Genomic DNA, 22,412 nt, shown 5'->3' with positions numbered 1-22,412 from the left:
TTGTATCCATTCTTTTTCATAAGGATTGCAAATTAGGAATTTACCTACTAAGCAACTGAAACAGCAACATGAAGAAAAGGGTCTCTTTCTAAATTTTACTCGTTCACCTGTTTAGTAGATAGCTCCCTTTGGTATATTTATGTTGGATTGTTCTTAAAATGGCAATCACACATAAGGGTATCACATTAGGGAGATATCTACTAAACTTCTCTGTAATATCGTTAAATATGGAAATTCCACATAAGGGATTGTTGGAAAAGTTGTTAAACAACTGAAAGGTTAACATTAAAGGAACACTATAGGGTCAGGTACTTTTTACAGTTAACACTGCATTTTCTCTTTACAAACTAGTGATAACTCCAATGGCCACTCCTCAGATGGCTACTAGAGGTGCTTCCTGGGGCAGTGCTGCATAGTGTGCATGGAGACACTGACCTTTCTTCATAGAGATACATTGATTTAATGCATCTCTATGAGGAGATGCTGATTGGCCAGGGCTGTTTTTGACTTGTGCTGCCTCTGCCCCTGATCTGCCTGCTTGTATGACATAATCAGAAATGATTATGTGAGTCAATCACAATATTTACCATATGATTGGCTGAGATTGTCAAGGAGGCAGATTAGGGGCAGTGCCAGTGAAACACAGGCCAGGCCAATCAGCATCTCCTTATAGAGATGCATTGAATCAATGCATCTCTATAAGGGAAGTTCAGTGTCTCCATGCAGATGGTGGAGACACTGAAAGGTTGTGCTGCGCACCTTGCAGCACTGCCCCAGAAAGCACCTCTAGTGGCCATCTTGAGGAGTGGCCAGTCGAGTTATCACTATGGTGTTACTGCAAAAAGTCTAAAGGGAATGATTATACACACCAGAACAAATACAATAAGCTGTAGTTGTTCTGGTGACTATAGTGTACCTCTAAGAAAAAAAAAAATAACTATTTTATTAATTTTGATCCTTCAACTGTGTTTTGCAGATAGCTCACTAATTTAGTATTTCAATTTTAAGGATACCAAATTAGGGAGATATCTGAATCAAAACAAAATATATTTTTCGCCTGTGCACTTCTTTACATAGCAGTCACATAAATCTTAACGCTATGTTAGAATCACACAGCTAAACTGTGTAATGGGAGACATTACTGAGATTGATCCGCATTCATTACAAAGTGTCTATATGTGCAGCGAGCAGCATCACATTAAATTCATTGTGGTCTGATATTGGTTCACTCTAATGAACAAATAATCCAATTGGAAAGTAAAAATGTGTGCACTCTTTTAATTAAAGGGACACTCTAAACACAAAAAAATACTATCAGGATTATTTACTAAAATGAGAATTTAAAGGGAATTTCAAATTGAAGGCCACAGTAGACAGACAGAAAACATAGCTGATTTAAAGAATGTTACCAGTCTGTCTATTTTGATCTTAAATTTGGAATTCACTTTGAGTCTTTGTTTTATACATTTTATAAATTAACTTTGTTACACCCTCTTGGCTGTTTAGCTTCGATGAGCTAAGCAGCCCAAAAAAGTAGCAGGAGAGGATGACAGATTAAAAGGCCAGGAGGGTGTAACAAAGTTAATTTAAAAAATTGATAACATTTATAAATCAAAGACTTATCATTGAGGTGCTTTAGGGATCTGGAGTGTCCCTTTAACTTAAAAAATAAAGGTTATATATTGTGGCAGACAGCCTACCCGTTCATGACGTTTCCCCACTGTGTTCGTGTGTTTTTCCCCAGTTACATGTACCCTATCCCCTGTCCATTCAGGAATATCCCCACAAAGAGACTCTATTCACCTCCCGAACAAGTGCCCCCTCTAATTGGCCATTAGAATGCCCATCAGAACGTTAACACCCCAACCTGATGCCTCAAAACCGCAAGGGGAAGCATTCGTATCCTGTGACTCCCAGGTACAGAGGTTCCTGGGAAGAAGACTCCCCTGTCTCCGGAAGGGTGACCACACACTGCCCTCCACACAGTCCTCACACACACACACACACTACATCCTTCACAAACACAATGCACCTCCGTACACACACTGCACCCGTCACACAAACACACACACACTGCACACCTCACACACACACGCACTTAACCCTACACACATTGTACCCCTCACACACACACATAAATTGTGCCCCTCACACACACACACACACACACATACACACCAATTTCCCTATCTCCTAAAAAGTTTGGGAACCACTGGGTTATATCATTACAATGACAGCTGTCAAGGGGTGGGATATATTAGGACGCTAGTGAGCAGTCAGTTCTTGAGTTTCATGGGTTGGAAGAATGGAAAAATGGGCAAGTGAAAAGATCTGAGTGACTTTGACAAAGACCAAATTGTGATTACTAATCAACTGGTTCAGAGCATCTCCAAAATGGCAAGTCTTGTGGGGTTTTTCTGGTGTGCAGTGGTTAGTACCTACCACAAGTGATGCAAGGAATCTCAACCAGTGAACCAACATCAGAGTCATGGACACCCATGGTTCATTGATGCCTAAGGCTAGCCCATCTGGTGTGATCATACAGAATATATTTTGTAGCTCAAATGCTGAAAAACGTAATGCTGGTCATGAAAGGTGACAGAACCCACAGTGCACAGTACACAGTTTGCTGCGTACCTGGGTAAAATATGACAGCAGGATGCACTTAGGGGAAGAAGGCAGGCCAGCGGACAAAGTGTTATGCTCTGGACAATGTTCTGCTGGAAATCTTTGGGTCCTGGCATTCATGTGTATGGTACCACCTTCCTAGAGAGAGGTTTTTTTTTTTCACTTTTTCTCTCCTCTTTCCTCATACACTAATTCCAATGTGGGAGGCAAATTAAATAGTGCTAGTGCTAAATAAGCAAAAGTGTATTTTAATAATCTGTGAATATATAAAATGCTAAATTAATGTGTTAAACGCAATTCAAAAAATGCAGTGTCAAAGCTAAACAATTAAAGTAATAGTTCTTAGATGTATATACTCACAATGCATATACTATATCTGCTATATAAAAACTATAATAAGTGGCATTACTATGCAAAATCTATCCAAAATATTTCCTTCCTGTGGTCACCTCCAAAGAGGCCTCTGAAGCTTGGGTGGGCTGGACAGGGTACTCAACCCAAAAATAAATTTGGTCTGGATTCCAAACCTACATAGTAAAGACAAAAAGGAATTTGGGGAACACCTAGAATGTGCACTTTGCAGGAATGGTGCTGCCATAGTAACAAAAATCTACACACAACACAGACAAAGGAATAGTGCACACACACAAAATGCGTTTTACCTGGAGATGGTTTCAGACCACGTACATCCCTTAATGGCAGTGGTGTTCCCTGATGGCAGTGGCCTCTTTCAGCAGCATTATGCACCTGTCACACTGCAAAGATTGTTCAGGAATGGTTTGAGGAACATGACAAAGTTCAAGATGTTACATTGGTCTCCAAATTCCCCAGATCTCAATCCAAGTCCGATTCCGATCAGAGGTCTTGTGCAGTTTTGGCAGGATGAGGGGGACCTACACAATGTTAGGCAGGGGTTTTTAATGTTGTAGCTGTTCAGTGTATGTGTGTGTGTGTGTGTACACATATATTTTCTCTCATGAACAACAAGCTAACTACATATCTATCTATCTATCTATCTATCTCTCTATCTAGCTCTAAACATAACTGCTATTCTCTATTGGATTTTCTAGGTGGAAAGTGTTTTTACTGCTTTCTGTTTCCTTTGGTTTAGCTCTGGGTCATTTTGGCTTCAGGCTACATTCACATTAGTGGCTTTAAATTGGATAACTATACTGCAATGATAAATCCAGGTTCCTTGCAATAAGGTGTTAATCCCTTTGCTTTAATATTAGAGCAGCATGTAATGATGTTTAGACATCACTTCAGTTTCGTGACGACCCCACTGGGGCCAGCAATAGAACTGTACAAGTGTCTAACAAGATGTCAGGTGACTCTCGTAACCACAGCAACATCCTGAAGAATCTAATCTTACCATCAAACATTGCAAGACCCAATAAGGCTTACATTGTGTAAGCACCCTAGCATTGCTTGGTAACTCAAATCAATTAACACTAATTTGTCTGATGATATGATATATTGTGATCACTTTCTTTTCAGAGGAGTGGGTGAAATTGCAATATTTCACCCAAAATGAGGTTGACTTTTCAACCGCGGTATTAATTGCGTGTCCATATTAAATTGTAAATGCATCAAGGTAGCGAGGGGAAAGTGGATGTGTGCTTCTTTGGGTCATTGTTGACCTATCCAAAGACGAAAATGCCCTTTCCCTTTTCTTTTATCTATCACAGTTTTCCCTGTTGCGTGTCAAGTTGATGTATTATAAAAAAATTAATTTGGTGACCTTTAACCTCAACTGCAGATTAAACAATTTCACTTCAATGGCATCATTAACAGGGCCTTGCATTCAATGATGATTTCTCTAAAAGGCCACAGAGATTCGATTTTAAGCTAACAGATTTATTGCACTATTATAACATATCGTAAAAAATCTGGTCCCAAAGACAGGAATTCTTTTAAGGACAGGAAATATTTGACTGAGGCAGTTAAAGTGCTAATATCTTGTAATATTAATTTTTATTCAATAAGGGTTTCTGTTTACCTGCGATAGCACATAACTACATTTTGCTTTTTAATTATGTTTTAAAGAGGTGTTTTTTATTAGCTAGTTTGTTGCTTTTATTAACTAGTCATTTTTTTTTTATCAATTTATAAACCCATGATATGATATTTACGCTTCCTAATACACACTAAATTACAGATTGTACAAGACTGGTTTCAGTTCAGATTGTATAGCATTTATTTTCAAAGTCCAAACCCTTGCTGCGTTTAATAAGATAGTCAAATATCCGTATATTCGTCTGAGGTTTCATCATTCTGATTATGCATCAAAGAGCACTTCATCTGATAGAATCCTCTAACTTTCTTACAATCTATTAGTTTTTAAAAGGCCAGCTGCAATTGATGGGGGGAAAATGGGATACAATACCTTAATACATTAGAGAATAAAGTTAAAATAATGAATCATTGTGGATTCTGCTCATTCAATAGTTCCAAAACGTGTCTTTATAGGCTAATTGACTCTAATAACTCTCGCTCTCTGCCTATTCATTATATCATAACTGACACAAATGTTCTTTCGTGTCTTCATTCGAGTAAAACTATTTATCTGATGTTCAATGCGGTTGATTTTCTTGCTTCCTGGTTAATATCAATTTATTTTTTATGCAAAAAATTATTTTCAAGAATGATTCTATTTTAATAAGGTAGCACAAAGGTGTGTGACTGGGGATGTTTCCTTTAGATTGCAATGTCTTTGTTTGTCTTGGCCTGTCCTTGTCCTGGCACAGCTAAAGTTGGTGAAAATGACCGGTATAGTCAGCATTGTGTGGCACAGACAAAATCTACTGATAGCTGAAATCAATGCTTCTCTTTATACTCCATTTATACTGAGGATCCTTTCAGCACCTGTCTATTTGCAGTACTAGTTTCTCTTTTTTTTTGCTTCAAACCTACTGCAAATATCAAATATAAACTCGCTAATTTGGTGAAAGAACAAGGTAAATTCCGTACAGCCTGGAGAATGGCACGACATGCAGATACTTTTTTTTTTTTTTTTTTTACTATTCACAATTTTATTATTATGCATATATTTATAACGCACAGTCTGTGTAATGCATTAATAAATAATCTATTACTTTAAGTAACTCTTATTGCTTTATCCCTGTATCCATAGAAATCACTTTAAGAGAACTTATATAGGAGTTACAAAGTAGATATTACTGAATAAAAAAGATGGGTGTGTCTAGGCCCCAAATAAACTCCAGCAACTTCCCTGAGCACAACTGGAATAATTTGTTGTTATTCACTATAGTGGTGGTAAATTGTGGCCAGAAAATACCAACAGATTTTTTTAATTTTTTTTTTAATTTTGCAGTGCATAAGATTATAACAGACAAGATCATTGTGACAGTTTTGTCAGTGTTCAGGAAGAGTTTGTTTTCTGCGATCCACTTTTCTACCTCTGTAAACTGGTCTTGGAGCAAAGCCTCAAGCTGCAGTAGATTGGATTTGCTTGCATAGATTACTGTTTTGTCTGCGTACATGTGTACATTTGAGGATTTGCAGACATTAGGCAGATCATTTATAAATAATGTAAATAGTAGGGGGGGGGTAAGAATGGAACCTTGGGGTACACCACACGTGACTGGGAGAGTCACGTGTGGTGTTCCCCACTCATTCAATCATTATTGTGCGCGCGTGAAGCTGCAGCCAATGGCAATGCAGAAGTGAGGATTTTATGAACAATCCTGTGACCACAATCATGAGCTGCCAATCATGCATTGCTAGGGACTGTTTTATCAGTCAGTCATTTGTCAATTTCCTGCAAAACTAGACCAATCCAATACTGCCTGTCTTTTAAGGACAGGCGCCCTAACTTGCAAACAGTAAGGCAAGTAGAACCCGATACACAATAAAGACATATTACCAGGCCTTACAGTGGCCGGACATAACATATTAATATGAGGTATAGGTAGAGAATAGTAAGATACAGGCCTAGTACAAGGTTGAATACACATGTATAAATCAGTATAACAAAGTCAAGGGTCAGGGATACCAGAATATTGTGTCAGGGATACCAGAATATAGAGTAAACGATTAAACAAAACCATTTTACCAGAAATACCAGGGAGAAAGGGACATAAATAAGCATGACAGGGCAATGAAGAGAGGTCACAAGGCTCCTGTGGCATCTGATAGGTTTGTGTTATGTTTTATGCAAAAATGCACATGACCGCATTGTGTGGTCAAAGAGTACCGAGACTAGAATGAATGGAGAGAGAGGCGGAGCGTTCCTGATCATTGATGACATCGGAACAGTATCCAACGCCATTGCGTCCAGTGCAGGCATTGCCGGATCAGGAGAGAGCACCCAGAACCATCAGGAGAAGTTTGGTAGAAGAAGCAGGTATAAAACTGTCAGCTTTTCATCATTTCCGGATGCTGGAACACTGTGTGTGAGACTGTGAACTAGCGTCATTGTGATGGTTGGGTTGGTTCAGGTTGTGTTTTGAGAAAGCTAGAAGCTGGTGATAGTGATATAGAGAGAATACTTAGAAGAGATTGGAGAGAATTAATCTTATTAGTAGTTTAGTTTAAAAAAAAAAAAAAAGTACTTTAAAGTCGCTGCAGATATATTTTTCCATTCTCCTGCAAATTCAGTATAAAATGAAAACCTTTATCAAATTGGAGTGGATGGACGTGTAGACGTATTTTGGTCAAGTCGAGAACCGATACATTTTGAACTGAATCGAACAAACACAAAATTCTTCACATTCACGTCTACTGTGTAGGTCTAATTCACTGAACAAAGAATTGCAGTGACTTGACATCTAAACAAATGTTGCTTTTTTACTGAAAGCAGCAAGGTGAATTGTTAAAGTAGGACTCATCTACATCACTAATTACGGTGAGTCTATCAATCTAATGCAGTTCTGGGTAATCAGTCATCCCAGCCAACCACTGATCTACGGTGTTGCAGTCCAACAAATTATTATCATAGTTACTATTTGCCAAAGTAACACAGTTTTGTTTTCCACTGAAATGCAGTTCTTTAGAGTGAAAATTAGGATTACTTAAATAGAGCATGTAATGTGTATGGAAGACATAGTAGACGGCAGGCTGTGGGTTAGTTATAGGCTAATAGCCATTCTCACTGGGTGCTCTGGAGGTGTACGGCATTTAAAGGCAAATGGCTGCAACCACCTGGGAAGTGATGTCATTAAACAGCAATGCGTGAAGCTAAAGGTTAGGCTGTAAACTGAATCCATTTACAGAGTTGTGATGCGGAAAAGCTACATGCTACACTGACAGTCTGACACATTTACCAATTCTCATCGCATCAGATTCTTATTAAAGGATGCCTGTTATGATTTAATGTATGAATAAAATGTTACTTTACTTTTAATGGTCTCCATATTTAGCATAAAAGGGTCCACTTTAAAACTGTAAATAATTTTATCTTAACCAAATTAGTAATAAAAAAAAAGTAAATGTGTCTGCATCTGCAAAATGATAGTAATAGCAATAGTACGGCTCTGTTTTTCTTTAAATAGAATTTAGATAAAATCACAGCCATATTTATAAGAAAACCATCATCATTTTTTTAGATTAGACTAAATGTATTGTAACCTGCATGTTATATTGCCGTGCACTTAAATAAATACTGTTTTCAGTACATCCAGTACTTCTGGATTTGCCTTGATTTATGGAGACATACGCAAGAGCTAGTATGTATTTACAAATCCCGGCCTCCTGCCGAAGTGCAGAGCATCTCTAAAATGCACTTTGTAATTAAGTTTAGTCTTACATAAAAACATAAAGACATAGAATGTGATGGCAGATAAGAACCATTTGGCCCATCTAGTCTGCCCAATATTCTAAATGCTCTCATTAGTCCCTGGCCTTATCTTATAGCTAGGACAGCCTTATGCCTATCCCATGCATGCTTAAACTCTCTCACTGTGTTAAGCTCTACCACTTCAGTCGGAAGGCTATATCATGGATCCACTACCCTCTCAGTAAAGTAATACTTCCTGATATTATTTTTAAACCTTTGCCCCTCTAGCTTAGATAATAGTTGTGCTTTCTGACCAAAGAGGACTTCAAATGGCTGCCCCAACAGAGCAAAGACAAACCAGGAGATCTACTGAAAACTTATTAACTTTTATATGTATTCATCCATCTAAAATGGCAGAACTATTCCACGCCTACTACACAAAGCTTTACAATATCTCCGAAGTTGCTGAACCGGCACTCTAAGCCAGACAGCTTGAGGAGATGGAGGCGTACCTCTCGACCCACGTACACAAGACAATCTCACTGGACGTGGCATCCACTCTAGATCAGGAAATCACCAAAGAAGAGCTCCAGGGGGCAATTAAGTCCTCCAAAATGGGAAGGACGCCTGGCCCGGATGGCCTCCCGCTGCAATACTACAAAAAATTTGGACCATTCGGCCCATCTAGTATGCCCAATATCCTAAATGCTCTCATTAGTCCCTGGCCTTATCTTATAGCTAGGACAGCCTTATGCCTATCCCATGCATGCTTAAACTCCCTCACTGTGTTAACCTATACTACTTCAGCCGGAAGGCTATATCATGGATCCACTACCCTCTCAGTAAAGTAATACTTCCTGATATTATTTTTAAACCTTTGCCCCTCTAGCTTAGATAATAGTTGTGTTTTCTGACCAAAAAGGACTTCAAATGGCTGCCCCAACAGAGCAAAGACAAACCAGGAGTTCTACTGGAAACTAATTAACTTTTATATGTATTCATCCATCTGAAATGGCAGAACTATTCCACGCCTACTACACAAAGCTTTGCAATATCTCCGAAGTTGCGGAACCGGCACTCTCAGCCAGACAGCTTGAGGAGATGGAGGCGTACCTCTTGACCCACGTACACAAGACAATCTCACTGGACGTGGCATCCACTCTAGATCAGGAAATCACCAAAGAAGAGCTCCAGGGGGCAATTAAGTCCTCCAAAACGGGAAGGACGCCTGGCCCGGATGGCCTCCCGCTTCAATACTACAAAAAATTTGGAGACGTCCTCCTACCACCGCTGACTGCCTCATTAAACTCGCTCTTACAAGACGGCAGACGTGGAAAGGAATCGCTCATGGCTCATATCACCATTCTACCCAAAGAAGGCAAATATCCTGAACAATGCGCCAGCTATCGACCGATTTCTTTACTCAACTCCGACTGCAAACTGCTAGCCAAGATACTAGTGACCCGTTTGAAGACAATCCTTCCATCTCTGATACATCCAGATCAAAGTGGGTTCATACCAGGAAGAGAAGCGAAGGACAACTCCATTAGGCTCCTCAACCTTATGCACTTAGCTACCACTTCGCGCCGTCTCTGTCACGATTCGGGGAACCCAACTCGCTAACACACACACACACACACAGAAAAGGTGCAGTACCGGACCTTAGAGTGGCCGGGCTAAGCACACAGAGAATAGTCAGGAGACAAGCCGAGTAAGGGGAACCAGAAGACAGAATAACGAGAAACAAGCCGAGGTCAAAGGGTAGGAGAAAGTCACAAAGTCAGATTAACAAGCCAGAGAGTACGTAACCAGAAACACAAGTTTCAGTAGCAATACTAGCAAGCAAAGACCACAACAGGGCAGGGAGGAACAGGAAAGGTAAGTATTTAAACCATAAGGTTAATTCTGATTGGATAATTTCCAATCAGAATTAACAATCACACGTGGGAGATATCTAAACCTCCCACTGTGATTGAGGCACTGTGCCTTTAACGCCGGGTCAGGAGACTGACCCCGGCGTGTCATATATTGGGCGGTCTCCCAGCGTGCAGCGTCATGCATGCTGCCGCTGGGGGACGTGGAGGAAGACGCGGGCGGCATCCGAGGCTGGAGGGATGCCGCTCGCTGAGCCCACATGGAGGAGGGGACCGCGGACGGCTGGAGGGTGAGTATTGCGAGCGGAGTGCAGCCTCCCCTCGCAGCCCCCCGCAGGAACCCGACAGTCTCCTGGTCATACTCTCAACAGACGCAGAAAAGGCGTTTGACCGGGTGGACTGGCGATACATATTTAGCACACTGCAGAAGATGGGCTTTGGGGAACCCTTCTGCAAGTGGATCCGGGCTCTTTACTCTGAACCAACAGCTAGAGTGCGTGTGAACGGGGGCCTCTCCACGCCAGTATGAATTATGAATGGGACGCGGCAGGGATGCCCAATCTCCCCCATACTATTTGTCCTCATGCTGGAGACTTTTCTATGTGCACTTCGATCCAACCCCTCGATCCATGGAATCCGATTTGCGGGGATGGAGCATAAGGTCTCCTACGCAGGCGACCTTTTGTTCTACATAGAGCAACCGCGAATCTCCCACCCAAACATTATAGCCAAATTCAAAACTTACGGAAACATTAGCAATTTCAAACTCAATCTGGACAAGTCAGAGGTGCTTAATGTCACGGTTCTGACACGAGATCTAGACGACCTAAAGACACTCTTCCCCTTTCGCTGGTGCACAAACCGCATCAAATACCTTGGAATCTGGGTCCCTAAGAACTTACACCAGCTGTACCAACTGAACTTCCAACCCCTGCTCTCCCGCCTCTCCATGGATATGAAATCGTGGACTACACCACATTTTTCATGGACGGGACGCATCAATTCCATCAAGATGAATATTCTCCCTCGAATCCTATACCTTTTCCAGACCATCCCGATCGACCTCCCACACACCTTTTTCCGATCCCATAATTCGGCTCTGACAAAATTCATATGGAAGGGGCGCAGACCACGTATACGACTAGGACACCTGATGAGGCCAAAGGAGGTAGGGGGACTTAGTCTACCAGACATTGTCGGTTATTACAAAGCCCCACACTTGGTGAGAATTGTAGCCTGGCATGAAACTGACTCACAGAGGATCTGGACAACGCTGGAGAGAGATCCTTCGAAGGGAGATATCCCAGGAGCGGTATGGCTGCCGGACGTCACGGCCAAAAAATTGACACGCGAACAACCCTTTATTGGGGCGACTCTGAAGGTTTGGTACCGGACACGCTTTCGGCTCTCCCTAACAACGCTGACCGGCCCGATGAACCCAGTCACAGGCAACCCGGCATTTCCGGTTGGACAAGATGTGGGGGCCCTGGGGTTTCTGGGAAGGGGACAACGCATACGTCTCTCAGAGCTGTGTAGGGGCCGAGCTCTGATACCCCTGCGGGAAATCTTACAAGACCGCAAACCAACTATAATAGAGCAATTTCGGTACCACCAGCTGAACCACTTTCGAGAGTCGGTTGCCCACCAACTACAGCTTACGAGACCTCTGCTCTCTTTCAAGGAAATTTGCTCGAAAGGGGAAGGCCTCCATCTTAGTATATCAGTCCTCTACACACTCCTGCAGCAGGCGGATGCGGCCCCTCCTATGAAGTACCAGGCGCATTGGGAAGAGGCATTACACACCCCATATACTCCGTCCGAATGGGACAAGATGGCCTTGCGCATGGCCCTCAGCTCACGATGTGCCAAATATCAGGAAATCAACTACAAAATACTTACTCAGTGGTACGACACACCACAGAAGATCCATAAATATCAACCGGAGACCCCTGAACACTGCTGGAGATGCCGGACGGAGGTGGGCACTCTCCTTCACATTTTCTGGTCATGCCCACTCATAAAACCATACTGGTAACAAATACACGAGGCAATGCAGAAGGTGGCTGAGGAGGGGGTTGCCTTTGACCCGGCAGATATCCTACTCAACAGAACAGACCTACCCATATCGAGGTATAAGAAGACGGTGTCCCGACACCTCCTAACGGCAGCAAAATCGCTGATCCCAGCATTGTGGTGACAGAAACAGCCGCCGACGTTCCAAGCCTGGCTCCAGAGAGTGGAAGAGATCAGACAAGTGGAAGCCGAAATAGCGGCGGTAAGTGGAAGACTGGAGAAACACGAAGAGATCTGGAGCACGTGGACGTATTACCTGTGCAACCGGGACGAGTCTGGAAACTAACCCGCCGGGTAAGAGGAGGAGTGGAGGACCTGGCCTTGCTCGCGGTGTGATGGGCGGGGCAGCCCGCGGGACCGGGCGTTCCAACCGAGCCTGTTCCCCACCCCCCTCCTTTCTCTCTATCACTAATTTGACTGTGCCTCTCCCTTAATTCAGAAGAAGATGGGCCACCCACATGACCCGCACTACACCGGGACACCTGACACACGCTACAAACAAACACGGGGAAAAGGCAGGGGGAGCCCTGGGATGTAGGACAGAGACACAGAGGGTGAAATATAGAACTGTAACACCTCTATACCCCCTGGACCCTCCAAAGGAGGTGCAGTAAACCTTAATGAATTAGACAACTAGGGGTCAATGAAGTCCAACCACCAACGCACGTAAATACACAGCCACATAATCCCTGATGTGTACGCTTAGATGGGGGTAGCAGCCTGAAGGATGTATTTACTTACCTTAATGTGTTGTTTAAATGCTATTCTGTTTCTACTTTCTGTACCACTTAATACTTTGAAAAATATTCTAATAAACAAAGATTGACAAAAAACCCAAAAAACTTTTATATGTATTAATTACAAAGAGTACACAGTGAGGACTTATTACATATTGTATTTCATTGTTTCTTATCCAGCTTGTGGAAGTTTAAAAACAGTACTTGCGCCCAAGAAAATGTCAAAAGATTAATATGAAAAAATTACGGAATACAGAGTCGTGTGTAAAGTAGTAATGGACAGCTCATTGGCACAGAGAGCGCGAATCTGCTGCCTAAATCACTGTGCGTAAACACGGCGAAAGTGTCAGCAATTCATATTGCAACTGAATCTCAAATTTAAGCCAAAACAGGCAAATTGAAAAAAAAAATCTGCAAATCAGCAACATTTTAGCGTTAAATCTTAGGTTCACATTGAGTTTCTAACAATGTTTAGATTGCGGTTGCATTCACTGACACGTAATAATTTTGCAATTCACCAAGAAACGATTACGTTGTCATAGTAACAAACAAAAAAGTGGTCCTGATGTACAACTCAGGATGTGCAAATAATGTAACCGCTATTACAAGGTAACCTATTTATACCGGAACCACAAAGAAATTGTACACTTAATAAACTTAAACACAAATCACTCAGTAAGCTATCTCTGTTTACCTACACTGAACTCCAAGCTATAACTCTACAAATATCACAGTAAATAGGCTTGATGTAATAGATCCTTAACTTCAGATTGTATACAGAGTGTAAAAGAAACAGTAATCAACTGAAGAATATAATATGCGTATCTGGTATGCAAATATCAGGGACACGTACCCCAAAATGGCAGAGCAGGGGTATCTTTAAATGTGCATACTAAAAAGCTAATCTAGTTCACAAATGATAATTGACTTTAAATAATAAATATTTTTCATGTGTTTTGTGATCTTCATTTAAATAAAATAATTGCCATACAGTGAGTATATTACTGCTGTAAAACTGCTCTATACGTTGTTAATAATTATGCTATATTAATATAAATGTTATGTGATTCTCTTATTTGAAGGAACAGCAGTGAATTGGAATATGATATCAATGTCTATGTGCGCCCACAAAGTATCCGTGTGGATGTCCAACCTATGGGAGGGGTTGTTGGCAAACCCCTGGCTGTTCAGCCAAAAGTCACAGTTTTGGATGAAAAGGTACAGAAGCATGTTTTGGTTTTGGGTCACCTAGCCTGTTGAATTTTATTTTACATCAATGATAATTGTTAAACAGTGATAATCTTTTAATTTGTAGTTAGTCACATTTACTAGACGGACTGCACTCCAAAGCAGTATTTCTAGAACTGAAAGGGAAATGATCCCATTATAATCACAGGATGAAATAAATAATTTGCTGATTTGTTTGTTAAAATGTTACAATACAAAAAGTCTAAATAATGATTGCATTTCACATCTTCTGTCTTACGAGAACTGCATAACTATCATCTCCTGCTTGTATTAAAATGTGTTTGCAATACAGAATAGTCTAATCATTAAAACTAAGATTTCCCAAGATACAAAAGTTAAATAGGCTAATTTTGAATGTTCAACTTAATTCCATATTTGTTTTTACAGTCTTGTTTCCTGACAATATTTAATTCATCCTTAGGGAAATCGAGTTGAGAATTTGGGATATCCCTTAAATCACTGGCAATTATCAGTTTTTCTCAAAGATTCTTCAAGTACATCTCTAAAAGGTATGTAGCTTTATGGTTCTTTAGAATGATCTGGTTGATGTATGCAATAAATAATTTAGGAGTATTTTGTCCGGAGTTAGTACTACTAGTTAAAAGAATTGGAGATTAATTTTGCGTCTAACTGCTTTTTGGCTTAATTTGGACTGATCGGGTGATCAGCTGAATTCCTGAACTCCAAGCTAAAATTTAGATTTTATTTTACTGCGCCTCCTGTTTTTCACCCTATTTCACTTGATCTGTGAACTATGAGGGGGGGGGGGGGGGGGGGGAGTGGGGAAATGCTCCTGCCAGTGAATGGCAAACTTTATACACAATATTGATGTATGTATATATTGTGCAGCACATTGATTGGCCTGTTTTTCCAGCCTGTTTTGTTCTTCTCATTTGGTTTCCAAATTGGAATCTTGTTTCTAAAATTGTGCCAGTAAAATGGTTCAGCCAAGCTGGATTTTCTTGCCAAGCACAAGTGTTCTGTAATGTGGTGGACCCAGAAACTGAAAGAGTAGACATAAAAATTGATTTTTTTCATTTCATCTTTCTTTATCTGGCTGTAACTATGCAACTATGAAAAAGCTATGCCCAGCGTGTGCAGTACTTTAAAAAAAAAACTGACAACTTTAGTCCATTTGTCAAATGAATTTATTGACTAAAAACTTACTCAACAAATGGTGAATTGACAGCCAACGATTTGACTGTAAATAACAATGCACAACAATTTGGTGCAATTATTTAATTTTAATTTGACACATATTTATTGTATATGCCAACTCTCATATACTGTCACGTATTCATCCGCACATAAAAAATGTGCTTAATGGCTTTTACCACACTGACAGGAAAAGTTGTGCCAAGCAGAACTTGCACAATGAAACCTGTTAATTGCTTTTGGGGTCAAAGGGCAGTTACTGCCAATCAGATCCACAGAAGGGTTATTTAAACCCAACTCTCCTTTTGCTCATTGCCCTGTCGTGGTTTCATGCCTATGGTTATCCGAGAGTGCGTTCCTGATCTTGATTTTCTGGTATTTGACTTCCCTGAATTCTGGTATCCTTGACTTTTGGCTTTCCCTCATCGTAGTGTCTGATTCTGTGTTCCTGACCTCGGCAAGTATTTTGATTATTCTTGGAGATGTTAAGTCCGGCCATTCTAAGGTCCAGTTATACGTTATCCTTAGTCCTAGGTGTGACACAGTTCTGTGTACTGGATCAACTTGTAATCCTGACATACACAGATGTCACGTGATGTTCATAGAGCATGAATTGGAAAATTTCAATCTAATATAATTAATATTATTCCTCAGTAGGAAATATTATAGCTTATAATATAATTTTTATTGACTAGTTCTATTGACATAAATGGCACAAGGGATGCATCGGTGGCTTTTTCCATAACTGTAGTACTCTTGGCTTATGGGTTTGATTTTTTTTCAATCTTTTTTTATTTTATTTTTATTTTTATAAGGATCTCTTCACATCACACTATAGGGGTGACTACAGAAAAAGTTGACATAACCCAATTCACAGCTTACTTTGAGTTCAAAATGTTACCATTGGCTTATTGCTTATTTTTGGTTTGAATAAAAACAATGAAAAGCTACAGAAAAAACAAAAAACAAATGCTTGCTCTTTATTTACTATCCTTTTAAAACTCTATGTAATTCCACGCTTACAAAATAAGCTAAAATATAGAATAGAATTTAAACTTTTTAAATCTTCAAAATAAAAATATATTGGTTAATTTTATTTAAAATAAAAATAGGTCTAACCTATAGGGAATCAGTTATTATAGTATAAAATATGAATAAAATCCTAAAATGCACTCATAATTATTAATACTGGTCAAAGCACTTGGCCAATATATGCCAGTGCGACTTTGTGGAATACTGGTGGACAGAGGAAAACCCCATGGAGCTAGGACACATTTAAATAACATTGCATATGTTGGTTGTAACCATTGTGTGTCTCATTTATATCACCAGAAAAAGCATGAAAAGCTTCATGGGGTTGACAGCAGGGGAGGGCTGGAAGCCTTAGACCTGGGGGGCAAAACCAGTCAAGTGGCCCATTGCACCACCAAATCAGTTCACCATCCATGCCCACCTTTTCCTGGTTTTATAACGGATATTGATGTTATGCTAATCAGTAGCTCTTTGCCATACCCACTCCTTCACGGCTCTGACTTTCAATGTTGTCAGAGCACAGGCTGAGAATCTCTGAGCCTGTGCTCTGACTTATTAACTGAGCGCCGGAACCACGAGGGAGAGGATATGATCTGACTGCACCTACTGCTGGTGCGCACCAGTGGACCACCAGCGAATCATTTCAATTGAATATGCTGGTGTCCCCAACTTGTGAGCTGTGTTGGCTACCGGGCGCCTCTGTTGTCATGGCACCCTGCGTGACCGCACAGCTTGCCCACCCCAACGGCTGGCCCTGCTGACACACACTGACGTTACTACTTAGACATCCCTCAATATTAATACAGACATCAGAGTAAACACCAATAAACTGTGGAAACAGAGCTGATCCCTCCAAATTTATAAAGGTTTTTCTTAGAGGATTTATTGTAAGATTAAATCATGCCTCCTCCTCACTCTCTCCCATGCGCTGCTCTGTAGGCTGGGAGGAAGTGAAGAGTAATCACAGTCTCCCAGCACAACGTCACCTGTGGCTGTATGGGGAACAGCTGTTTAATGTAATGCTTGCAGGACGGCCAGCTGCTGCAGAACCTCTTTGTTCCCGTCTCTGCAAAGGGCTCCAGGCACTGCTTGCTGTGAGTGTGAGCCACTGTAAATTATGGGCAGAGGGCACTTGTACTGCGGTAAAAACGGATCTGGGCAGGAGGAGAGTGCTGTGCAATCAGTGCACTCCCCTCCTGTGGGTCACCAGTAGACTGATGCACCTGCCCAGGATTTTTGCCGCCCTAGGCAAAAGAAAAATTTGCCGCCCCCCCATGTGACATCACAATGCCCCACCTATATGATCTGCCATATGAACTAATGCCAATGCTGCACACAGTGTGTGTTTACATTAAAAAGCCTGCAGGGACAGGCTATAGACACCAGAACCACTTCATTAAGCTGAAGTGGTTCTGGGGACTATAGTGTCCCTTTAATGTGAGGTAAATTATAGATTAGTGTCACTAATAATATCCTGGATTGCCTACTTACAATCAGATGAGGATGGTGATGGGCTGCAGTTTGGCTCCACTGGTCTGGTGTAGAACAGGATCTCTGGAGGCTGCTTGTAACTGTAGTCACAAAATTCAAAGTTCTAGTAGAATGGGAAGCAGCTCCATTTTCTTGGGGCCCCTTACACAGCTCAAGGTCTGGGCCCCAGGGCCTGACGATGAGTATGCCCATAAGGCCCACCTACATGTTCCACCCATGAGTTCGCTCACAGGGAGTGGAGTGTGTAGGGGATGTGTTATGTGTTATTGTAGAGGATCTAATGTGTGTGCTTATGGTAGGTAGTGTATAGGGATACCAGTTTGTGTAGGTAATGCAGTGTTTTTGTTTGTAGTGGAAGCAGTGTGTGTTTGTGTATAAGGGATGTATTGTGTGAATCTGTGTTTGTATGCATAAGGGATGCAAGGTGTGTGTCTGTAAGTGTGTGCATTGAGTGTGTGTAAGAAATGCATTGTGTTTCTGTGTATATGTAAGAGAAGCAGTGTGTGTGTTTGCATGTGTGTGTAAGGGTTTGCATTGTGTGTTTCTGTGTATGTGTGCAAAGGATGCATTGTGTTTCTCTGTGTGTAAGGGAAGCATGTTGTGTTTCTGTGTGTGTAGGGATGCATTGTGTGTTTCTGTGTACGTATAGGGATGCATTGTGTGTGTCTGTGCGCGTAGTGTGAAAGAGCTCCCTGTCCTGCCCCCTGTCCTATAGAGCTCTCCCCTGCCCCTTAGTGGTCTCTCCACCCCACCCCACCCCCTCTCCCCTAGCAGTCACTTCTCACACTCATCCACCCTCCCTGTGCTCTTCTCACCCCCCCCCTCCCAAACCTCTGGTGTTCTTTTCACCCCCTCCCTCCCTCCCTGTGTTCTTCTCACTCCCCCCCTCCATGTGTTCTCCTCACTCCCGTCCCGTTCTCCTCACCTCCCCCCATGTGATCTTACTCACTCCGCCCCAGTTTTCTACTCACTCCCCCCACCCTCCCTGTGTTCTTCTCACTCCCCCTCCCTCCCTGTGTTCCCTCCTACTCCCCCACCCTCCCTGTGTTCTTCTCACTCCCCCACCCTCCCTGTGTTCTTCTTACTCTCCCCCCTCCTCTCTGTGTTCTTCTTACCCCCTGTGTTCTTCTTACTCCCCCCGTTCTTCTTAATCCCCGTTCTTCTTAATTCCCCCCTGTTCTTCTTAATCCCCCCACCCCCCTGTTCTTCTTAATCCCCCACCCCCTGTTCTTCTTCTTAATCTCCCCACTCCCCCTGTTCTTCTTAATCTCCCCACTCCCCCTGTTCTTCTTAATCCCCCCACCCCCCCGTTCGTCTTAATCCCCCCACCCCCCTGTTCTTCTTAATCACCCCTCCCTGTTCTTCTTAATCACCCCTCCCAGTTCTTCTTAATCACCCCCCGTTCTTCTTGATCCCCCACCCCCTGTTCTTCTTAATCCCCCCCACCCTCCCCCACTGTTCTTCTTAATCCCCCCCAACCCTCCTTCTTCTTAATCCCACCCACCCCTCCTTCTTAATCACCCCTCTTCTTATTAATCTCCCACGCCTCCCCCTTCTTCTTAATTCCTCCCCCCCTTCTTCTTAATCCCCCACCCTCCCCCCTTCTTAATCCCCCACCTCTCCCCCTTCTTCTTAATTCCCCCCTCTTCTTATTAATCCCCCACCCTCCCCTTCTTCTTAATCCCCCACCCCTCCCCCCTTCTTCTTAATCTCTCCCCCTTCTTCTTAATTCCCCCCTCTTCTTCTTAATCCCCCACCCCTCCCCCTTCTTCTTATTAATCCCCCACTCTCCCTCCTTCTTCTTAATTCCCCACCCCTCCCCCTTCTTCTTAATCCCTCCCCCTTCTTCTTAATCCCCCACCCCTCCCCCTTCTTCTTAATTCCCCCCCTCTTCTTATTAATCCCCCACCCTCCCTCCTTCTTCTTAATTCCCCAACCCTCCCTCCTTCTTCTTAATTCCCCCCCCCCCCCTCTTCTTATTAATCCCCCACCCTCCCTCCTTCTTCTTAATTCCCCACCCCTCCCTCCTTCTTCTTCTTAATTCCCCACCCCTCCCCCTTCTTCTTAATTCCCCACCCCTCCCCCTTCTTCTTACCCCCCCCCCCCCTCACCTCCCCTCCGGAGCGGTGGCCGGCCGGAGTCATAGGAAGGTGCACACTCAGTGTGCACCTTCCTGTCAGTCCGGCCGGTTACAGGAAACAGAAACTCCTGTTCCGCGCGGAACAGGAGTTTCTGTTTCCTGTAACCGGCCGGACTGACAGGAAGGCGCACACTGAGTATGCACTTTCCTATCACTCCGGCCGGCCACCGCACCGGAGAGGAGCTCGGCCACGCTACAGGGGAGGGGAGAAGATGTGCTGCAGCCGCCTGAGCCTCTTAACAGAGCGCTCAGGCGGCTGCAGCATTTAAAGGGCCGGCCCTGCAGCGGCCGGTCTTAAAATGGTTTGGGGCGGCCTGGGGGGCAATTGCCTCCCTGCCCCCCGGCCCAGCCCGCCCCTGGTTGACAGTCATCCAAATTCTGTAATTCCGAAATGGCATGTGAATGAAACAAACAATAGACAAACTGTTAAAAAACAATTGTGACTCGGAGTTCCATCCATGGTGCCAAAATAAATAATCGATGGGAAAAAATGACTGAGGATAAGGGAACAGCCACTAACAAGGTTACTAAAGTGAGAATTCATGGTGACTTCAAAGTGCGTTTCAAGTCTAAGGTCAAAATAGCTTAACTGGAAAAATTCTATGAATCAACTTCAACTACTCGAGCCTTAAATTTGGAATTCAGTTTTAATACATTTTAAATTCTCACTTTCGTAATTAACGATGTAAAGTTTTTAATGAGTTTCTGCAATGTATAAAATCAAAATAGACAGTAAAAAAGGAAAAAAATTATAATAATAATAAAAAAAATAATCAGAGAATCATGGAGACTCGCAGGACATATATCTGCTGTGCAGACCTCGCAGGGTCTCAGTTCAGATTACTTTCCACCTGGTGTACTAACATTAAAAAATGCATGCAGTCTGCGTGAAGCATCTGTAATGCACAGATACATCCATCTTCCATTCGTCAATCCTAGCGAGGTAGGTCAAATAAACCCAACCCAGTCAGTGTATGTTTGGGCATTAAGAACAGAGTCGTGCATCATTCTTCAGCTTGGGGGAAGTCTTGTCCAAGTGCACAGTAAGATCAAGTGACACTAACTATGTGCGTAAAGAGTTCCCAGACAGTAAATGTTGATCTTATTAACAGATTGTGAAAAGTGACCAACAGTGGGAAAAAACAGAATCAGTAAAAAAAAAATCTATATTTAAATATTATGCATTTAATAAAGGCAGATTTATTTACTGCTCCCCCTCTTTTTCCCTCTATTGATTACTTTCTCTCACTTGATCTGTGATCTGTGAACCAAATGGCAAGAAAAATGTGCCTCTATGTATACTGCACAAAATACGCAAAATATTTCTATTTTGCAGTACACGGATTAGGCCATTTATGCACCCTTTGGGTTTGACTCAATCATATTACCAAATTATTTGCATACATTAAATTCTTCTGAAATAAATAAATTCCCTAAATACCCCTCATTAAACTGCAATAACCCTACCCTTAATCTTCTTTCTTCGATCTCTTCTTCAGCCACCAACAGCCAAAATTAAAATCCATAATTCCTATTGCAATAATGAAAATAAAAAACAAGTAAAAAAAAAAAAAAGAAGCAAGTTGTGGGGGCTGGACAATGGTGAAATACAATGTCCACTCTCACATTGTATAATTATTTAGAGCCCCAACAGCCACCCATAGGTGCGGGCTGAGGGGAACACTAGGTACCCCCTAAATGTTATCATTAGGGCCCTCACCCACCACCAAGAGACGGGGTCAGGTCGAAGGACACTAAGTTTTCTGTTGAATATTTTACTTAAACCCCCACCCACCAACAGTGGGTAGGAGCCAGGCAGTACACTAGGTTCTTTTATTATAATAAGCCCCACCTGCTGACCACATTTTCTTTGCTCTGGCTGACTAAATATGAGAATTGCCATTGTGATCAGAATTTGGCCGTTTTCATGTATTATTGAATAACACTGCTAGTGTATGCAAACCTCTGGTATTCAAATCTATATTAATCACTGTCGATGAGTACCTTTGGAATAACTTCCTAAGTGTGTTTGTTATAAATCTTTTATTAAAGAATTTCCTTGAAATAAAGGCTCAGCAATTATTTGAGGCATGCAAAATGAAACAGTTTTCAGTGAATTCTACCTTTACGTATAGAACCAAAAATATACAGTCTGCATATTCTACCTTGTATACAAATTGCACCATTCAGCTGTTACCATTTCCGAGTTAGAAACCATTTTATGGACATAAGCAGCAACCTTAAAGCCTTGTGACCTCTTATGTTTAAAGCAGGGATAGGCAACCTTCGGCACTCCA

The 22,412-nt window shown here is 42.0% G+C and overlaps 1 protein-coding gene across 1 annotated transcript in view; it reads left to right on the top strand.

The window, feature by feature from the left end:
* PKHD1 (PKHD1 ciliary IPT domain containing fibrocystin/polyductin) overlaps positions 1–22,412 on the top strand; it is a 557,030-nt gene that overhangs the window by 478,081 nt on the left and 56,537 nt on the right. Inside the window, exons 60-61 of the mRNA XM_063441645.1 lie at positions 14,132–14,267; positions 14,719–14,806. Coding sequence (XP_063297715.1) covers positions 14,132–14,267; positions 14,719–14,806 — 224 coding nt within the window. The remainder of the gene's footprint in view (positions 1–14,131; positions 14,268–14,718; positions 14,807–22,412) is intronic.

Source organism: Pelobates fuscus, chromosome 2 (genome assembly GCF_036172605.1).
Source record: "Pelobates fuscus isolate aPelFus1 chromosome 2, aPelFus1.pri, whole genome shotgun sequence".
In the NCBI taxonomy this organism is placed as follows: domain Eukaryota; kingdom Metazoa; phylum Chordata; class Amphibia; order Anura; family Pelobatidae; genus Pelobates; species Pelobates fuscus.
The sequence above is the reverse complement of the archived record's forward strand: the minus strand, read 5'-3'. Positions and strand labels throughout refer to the sequence as shown.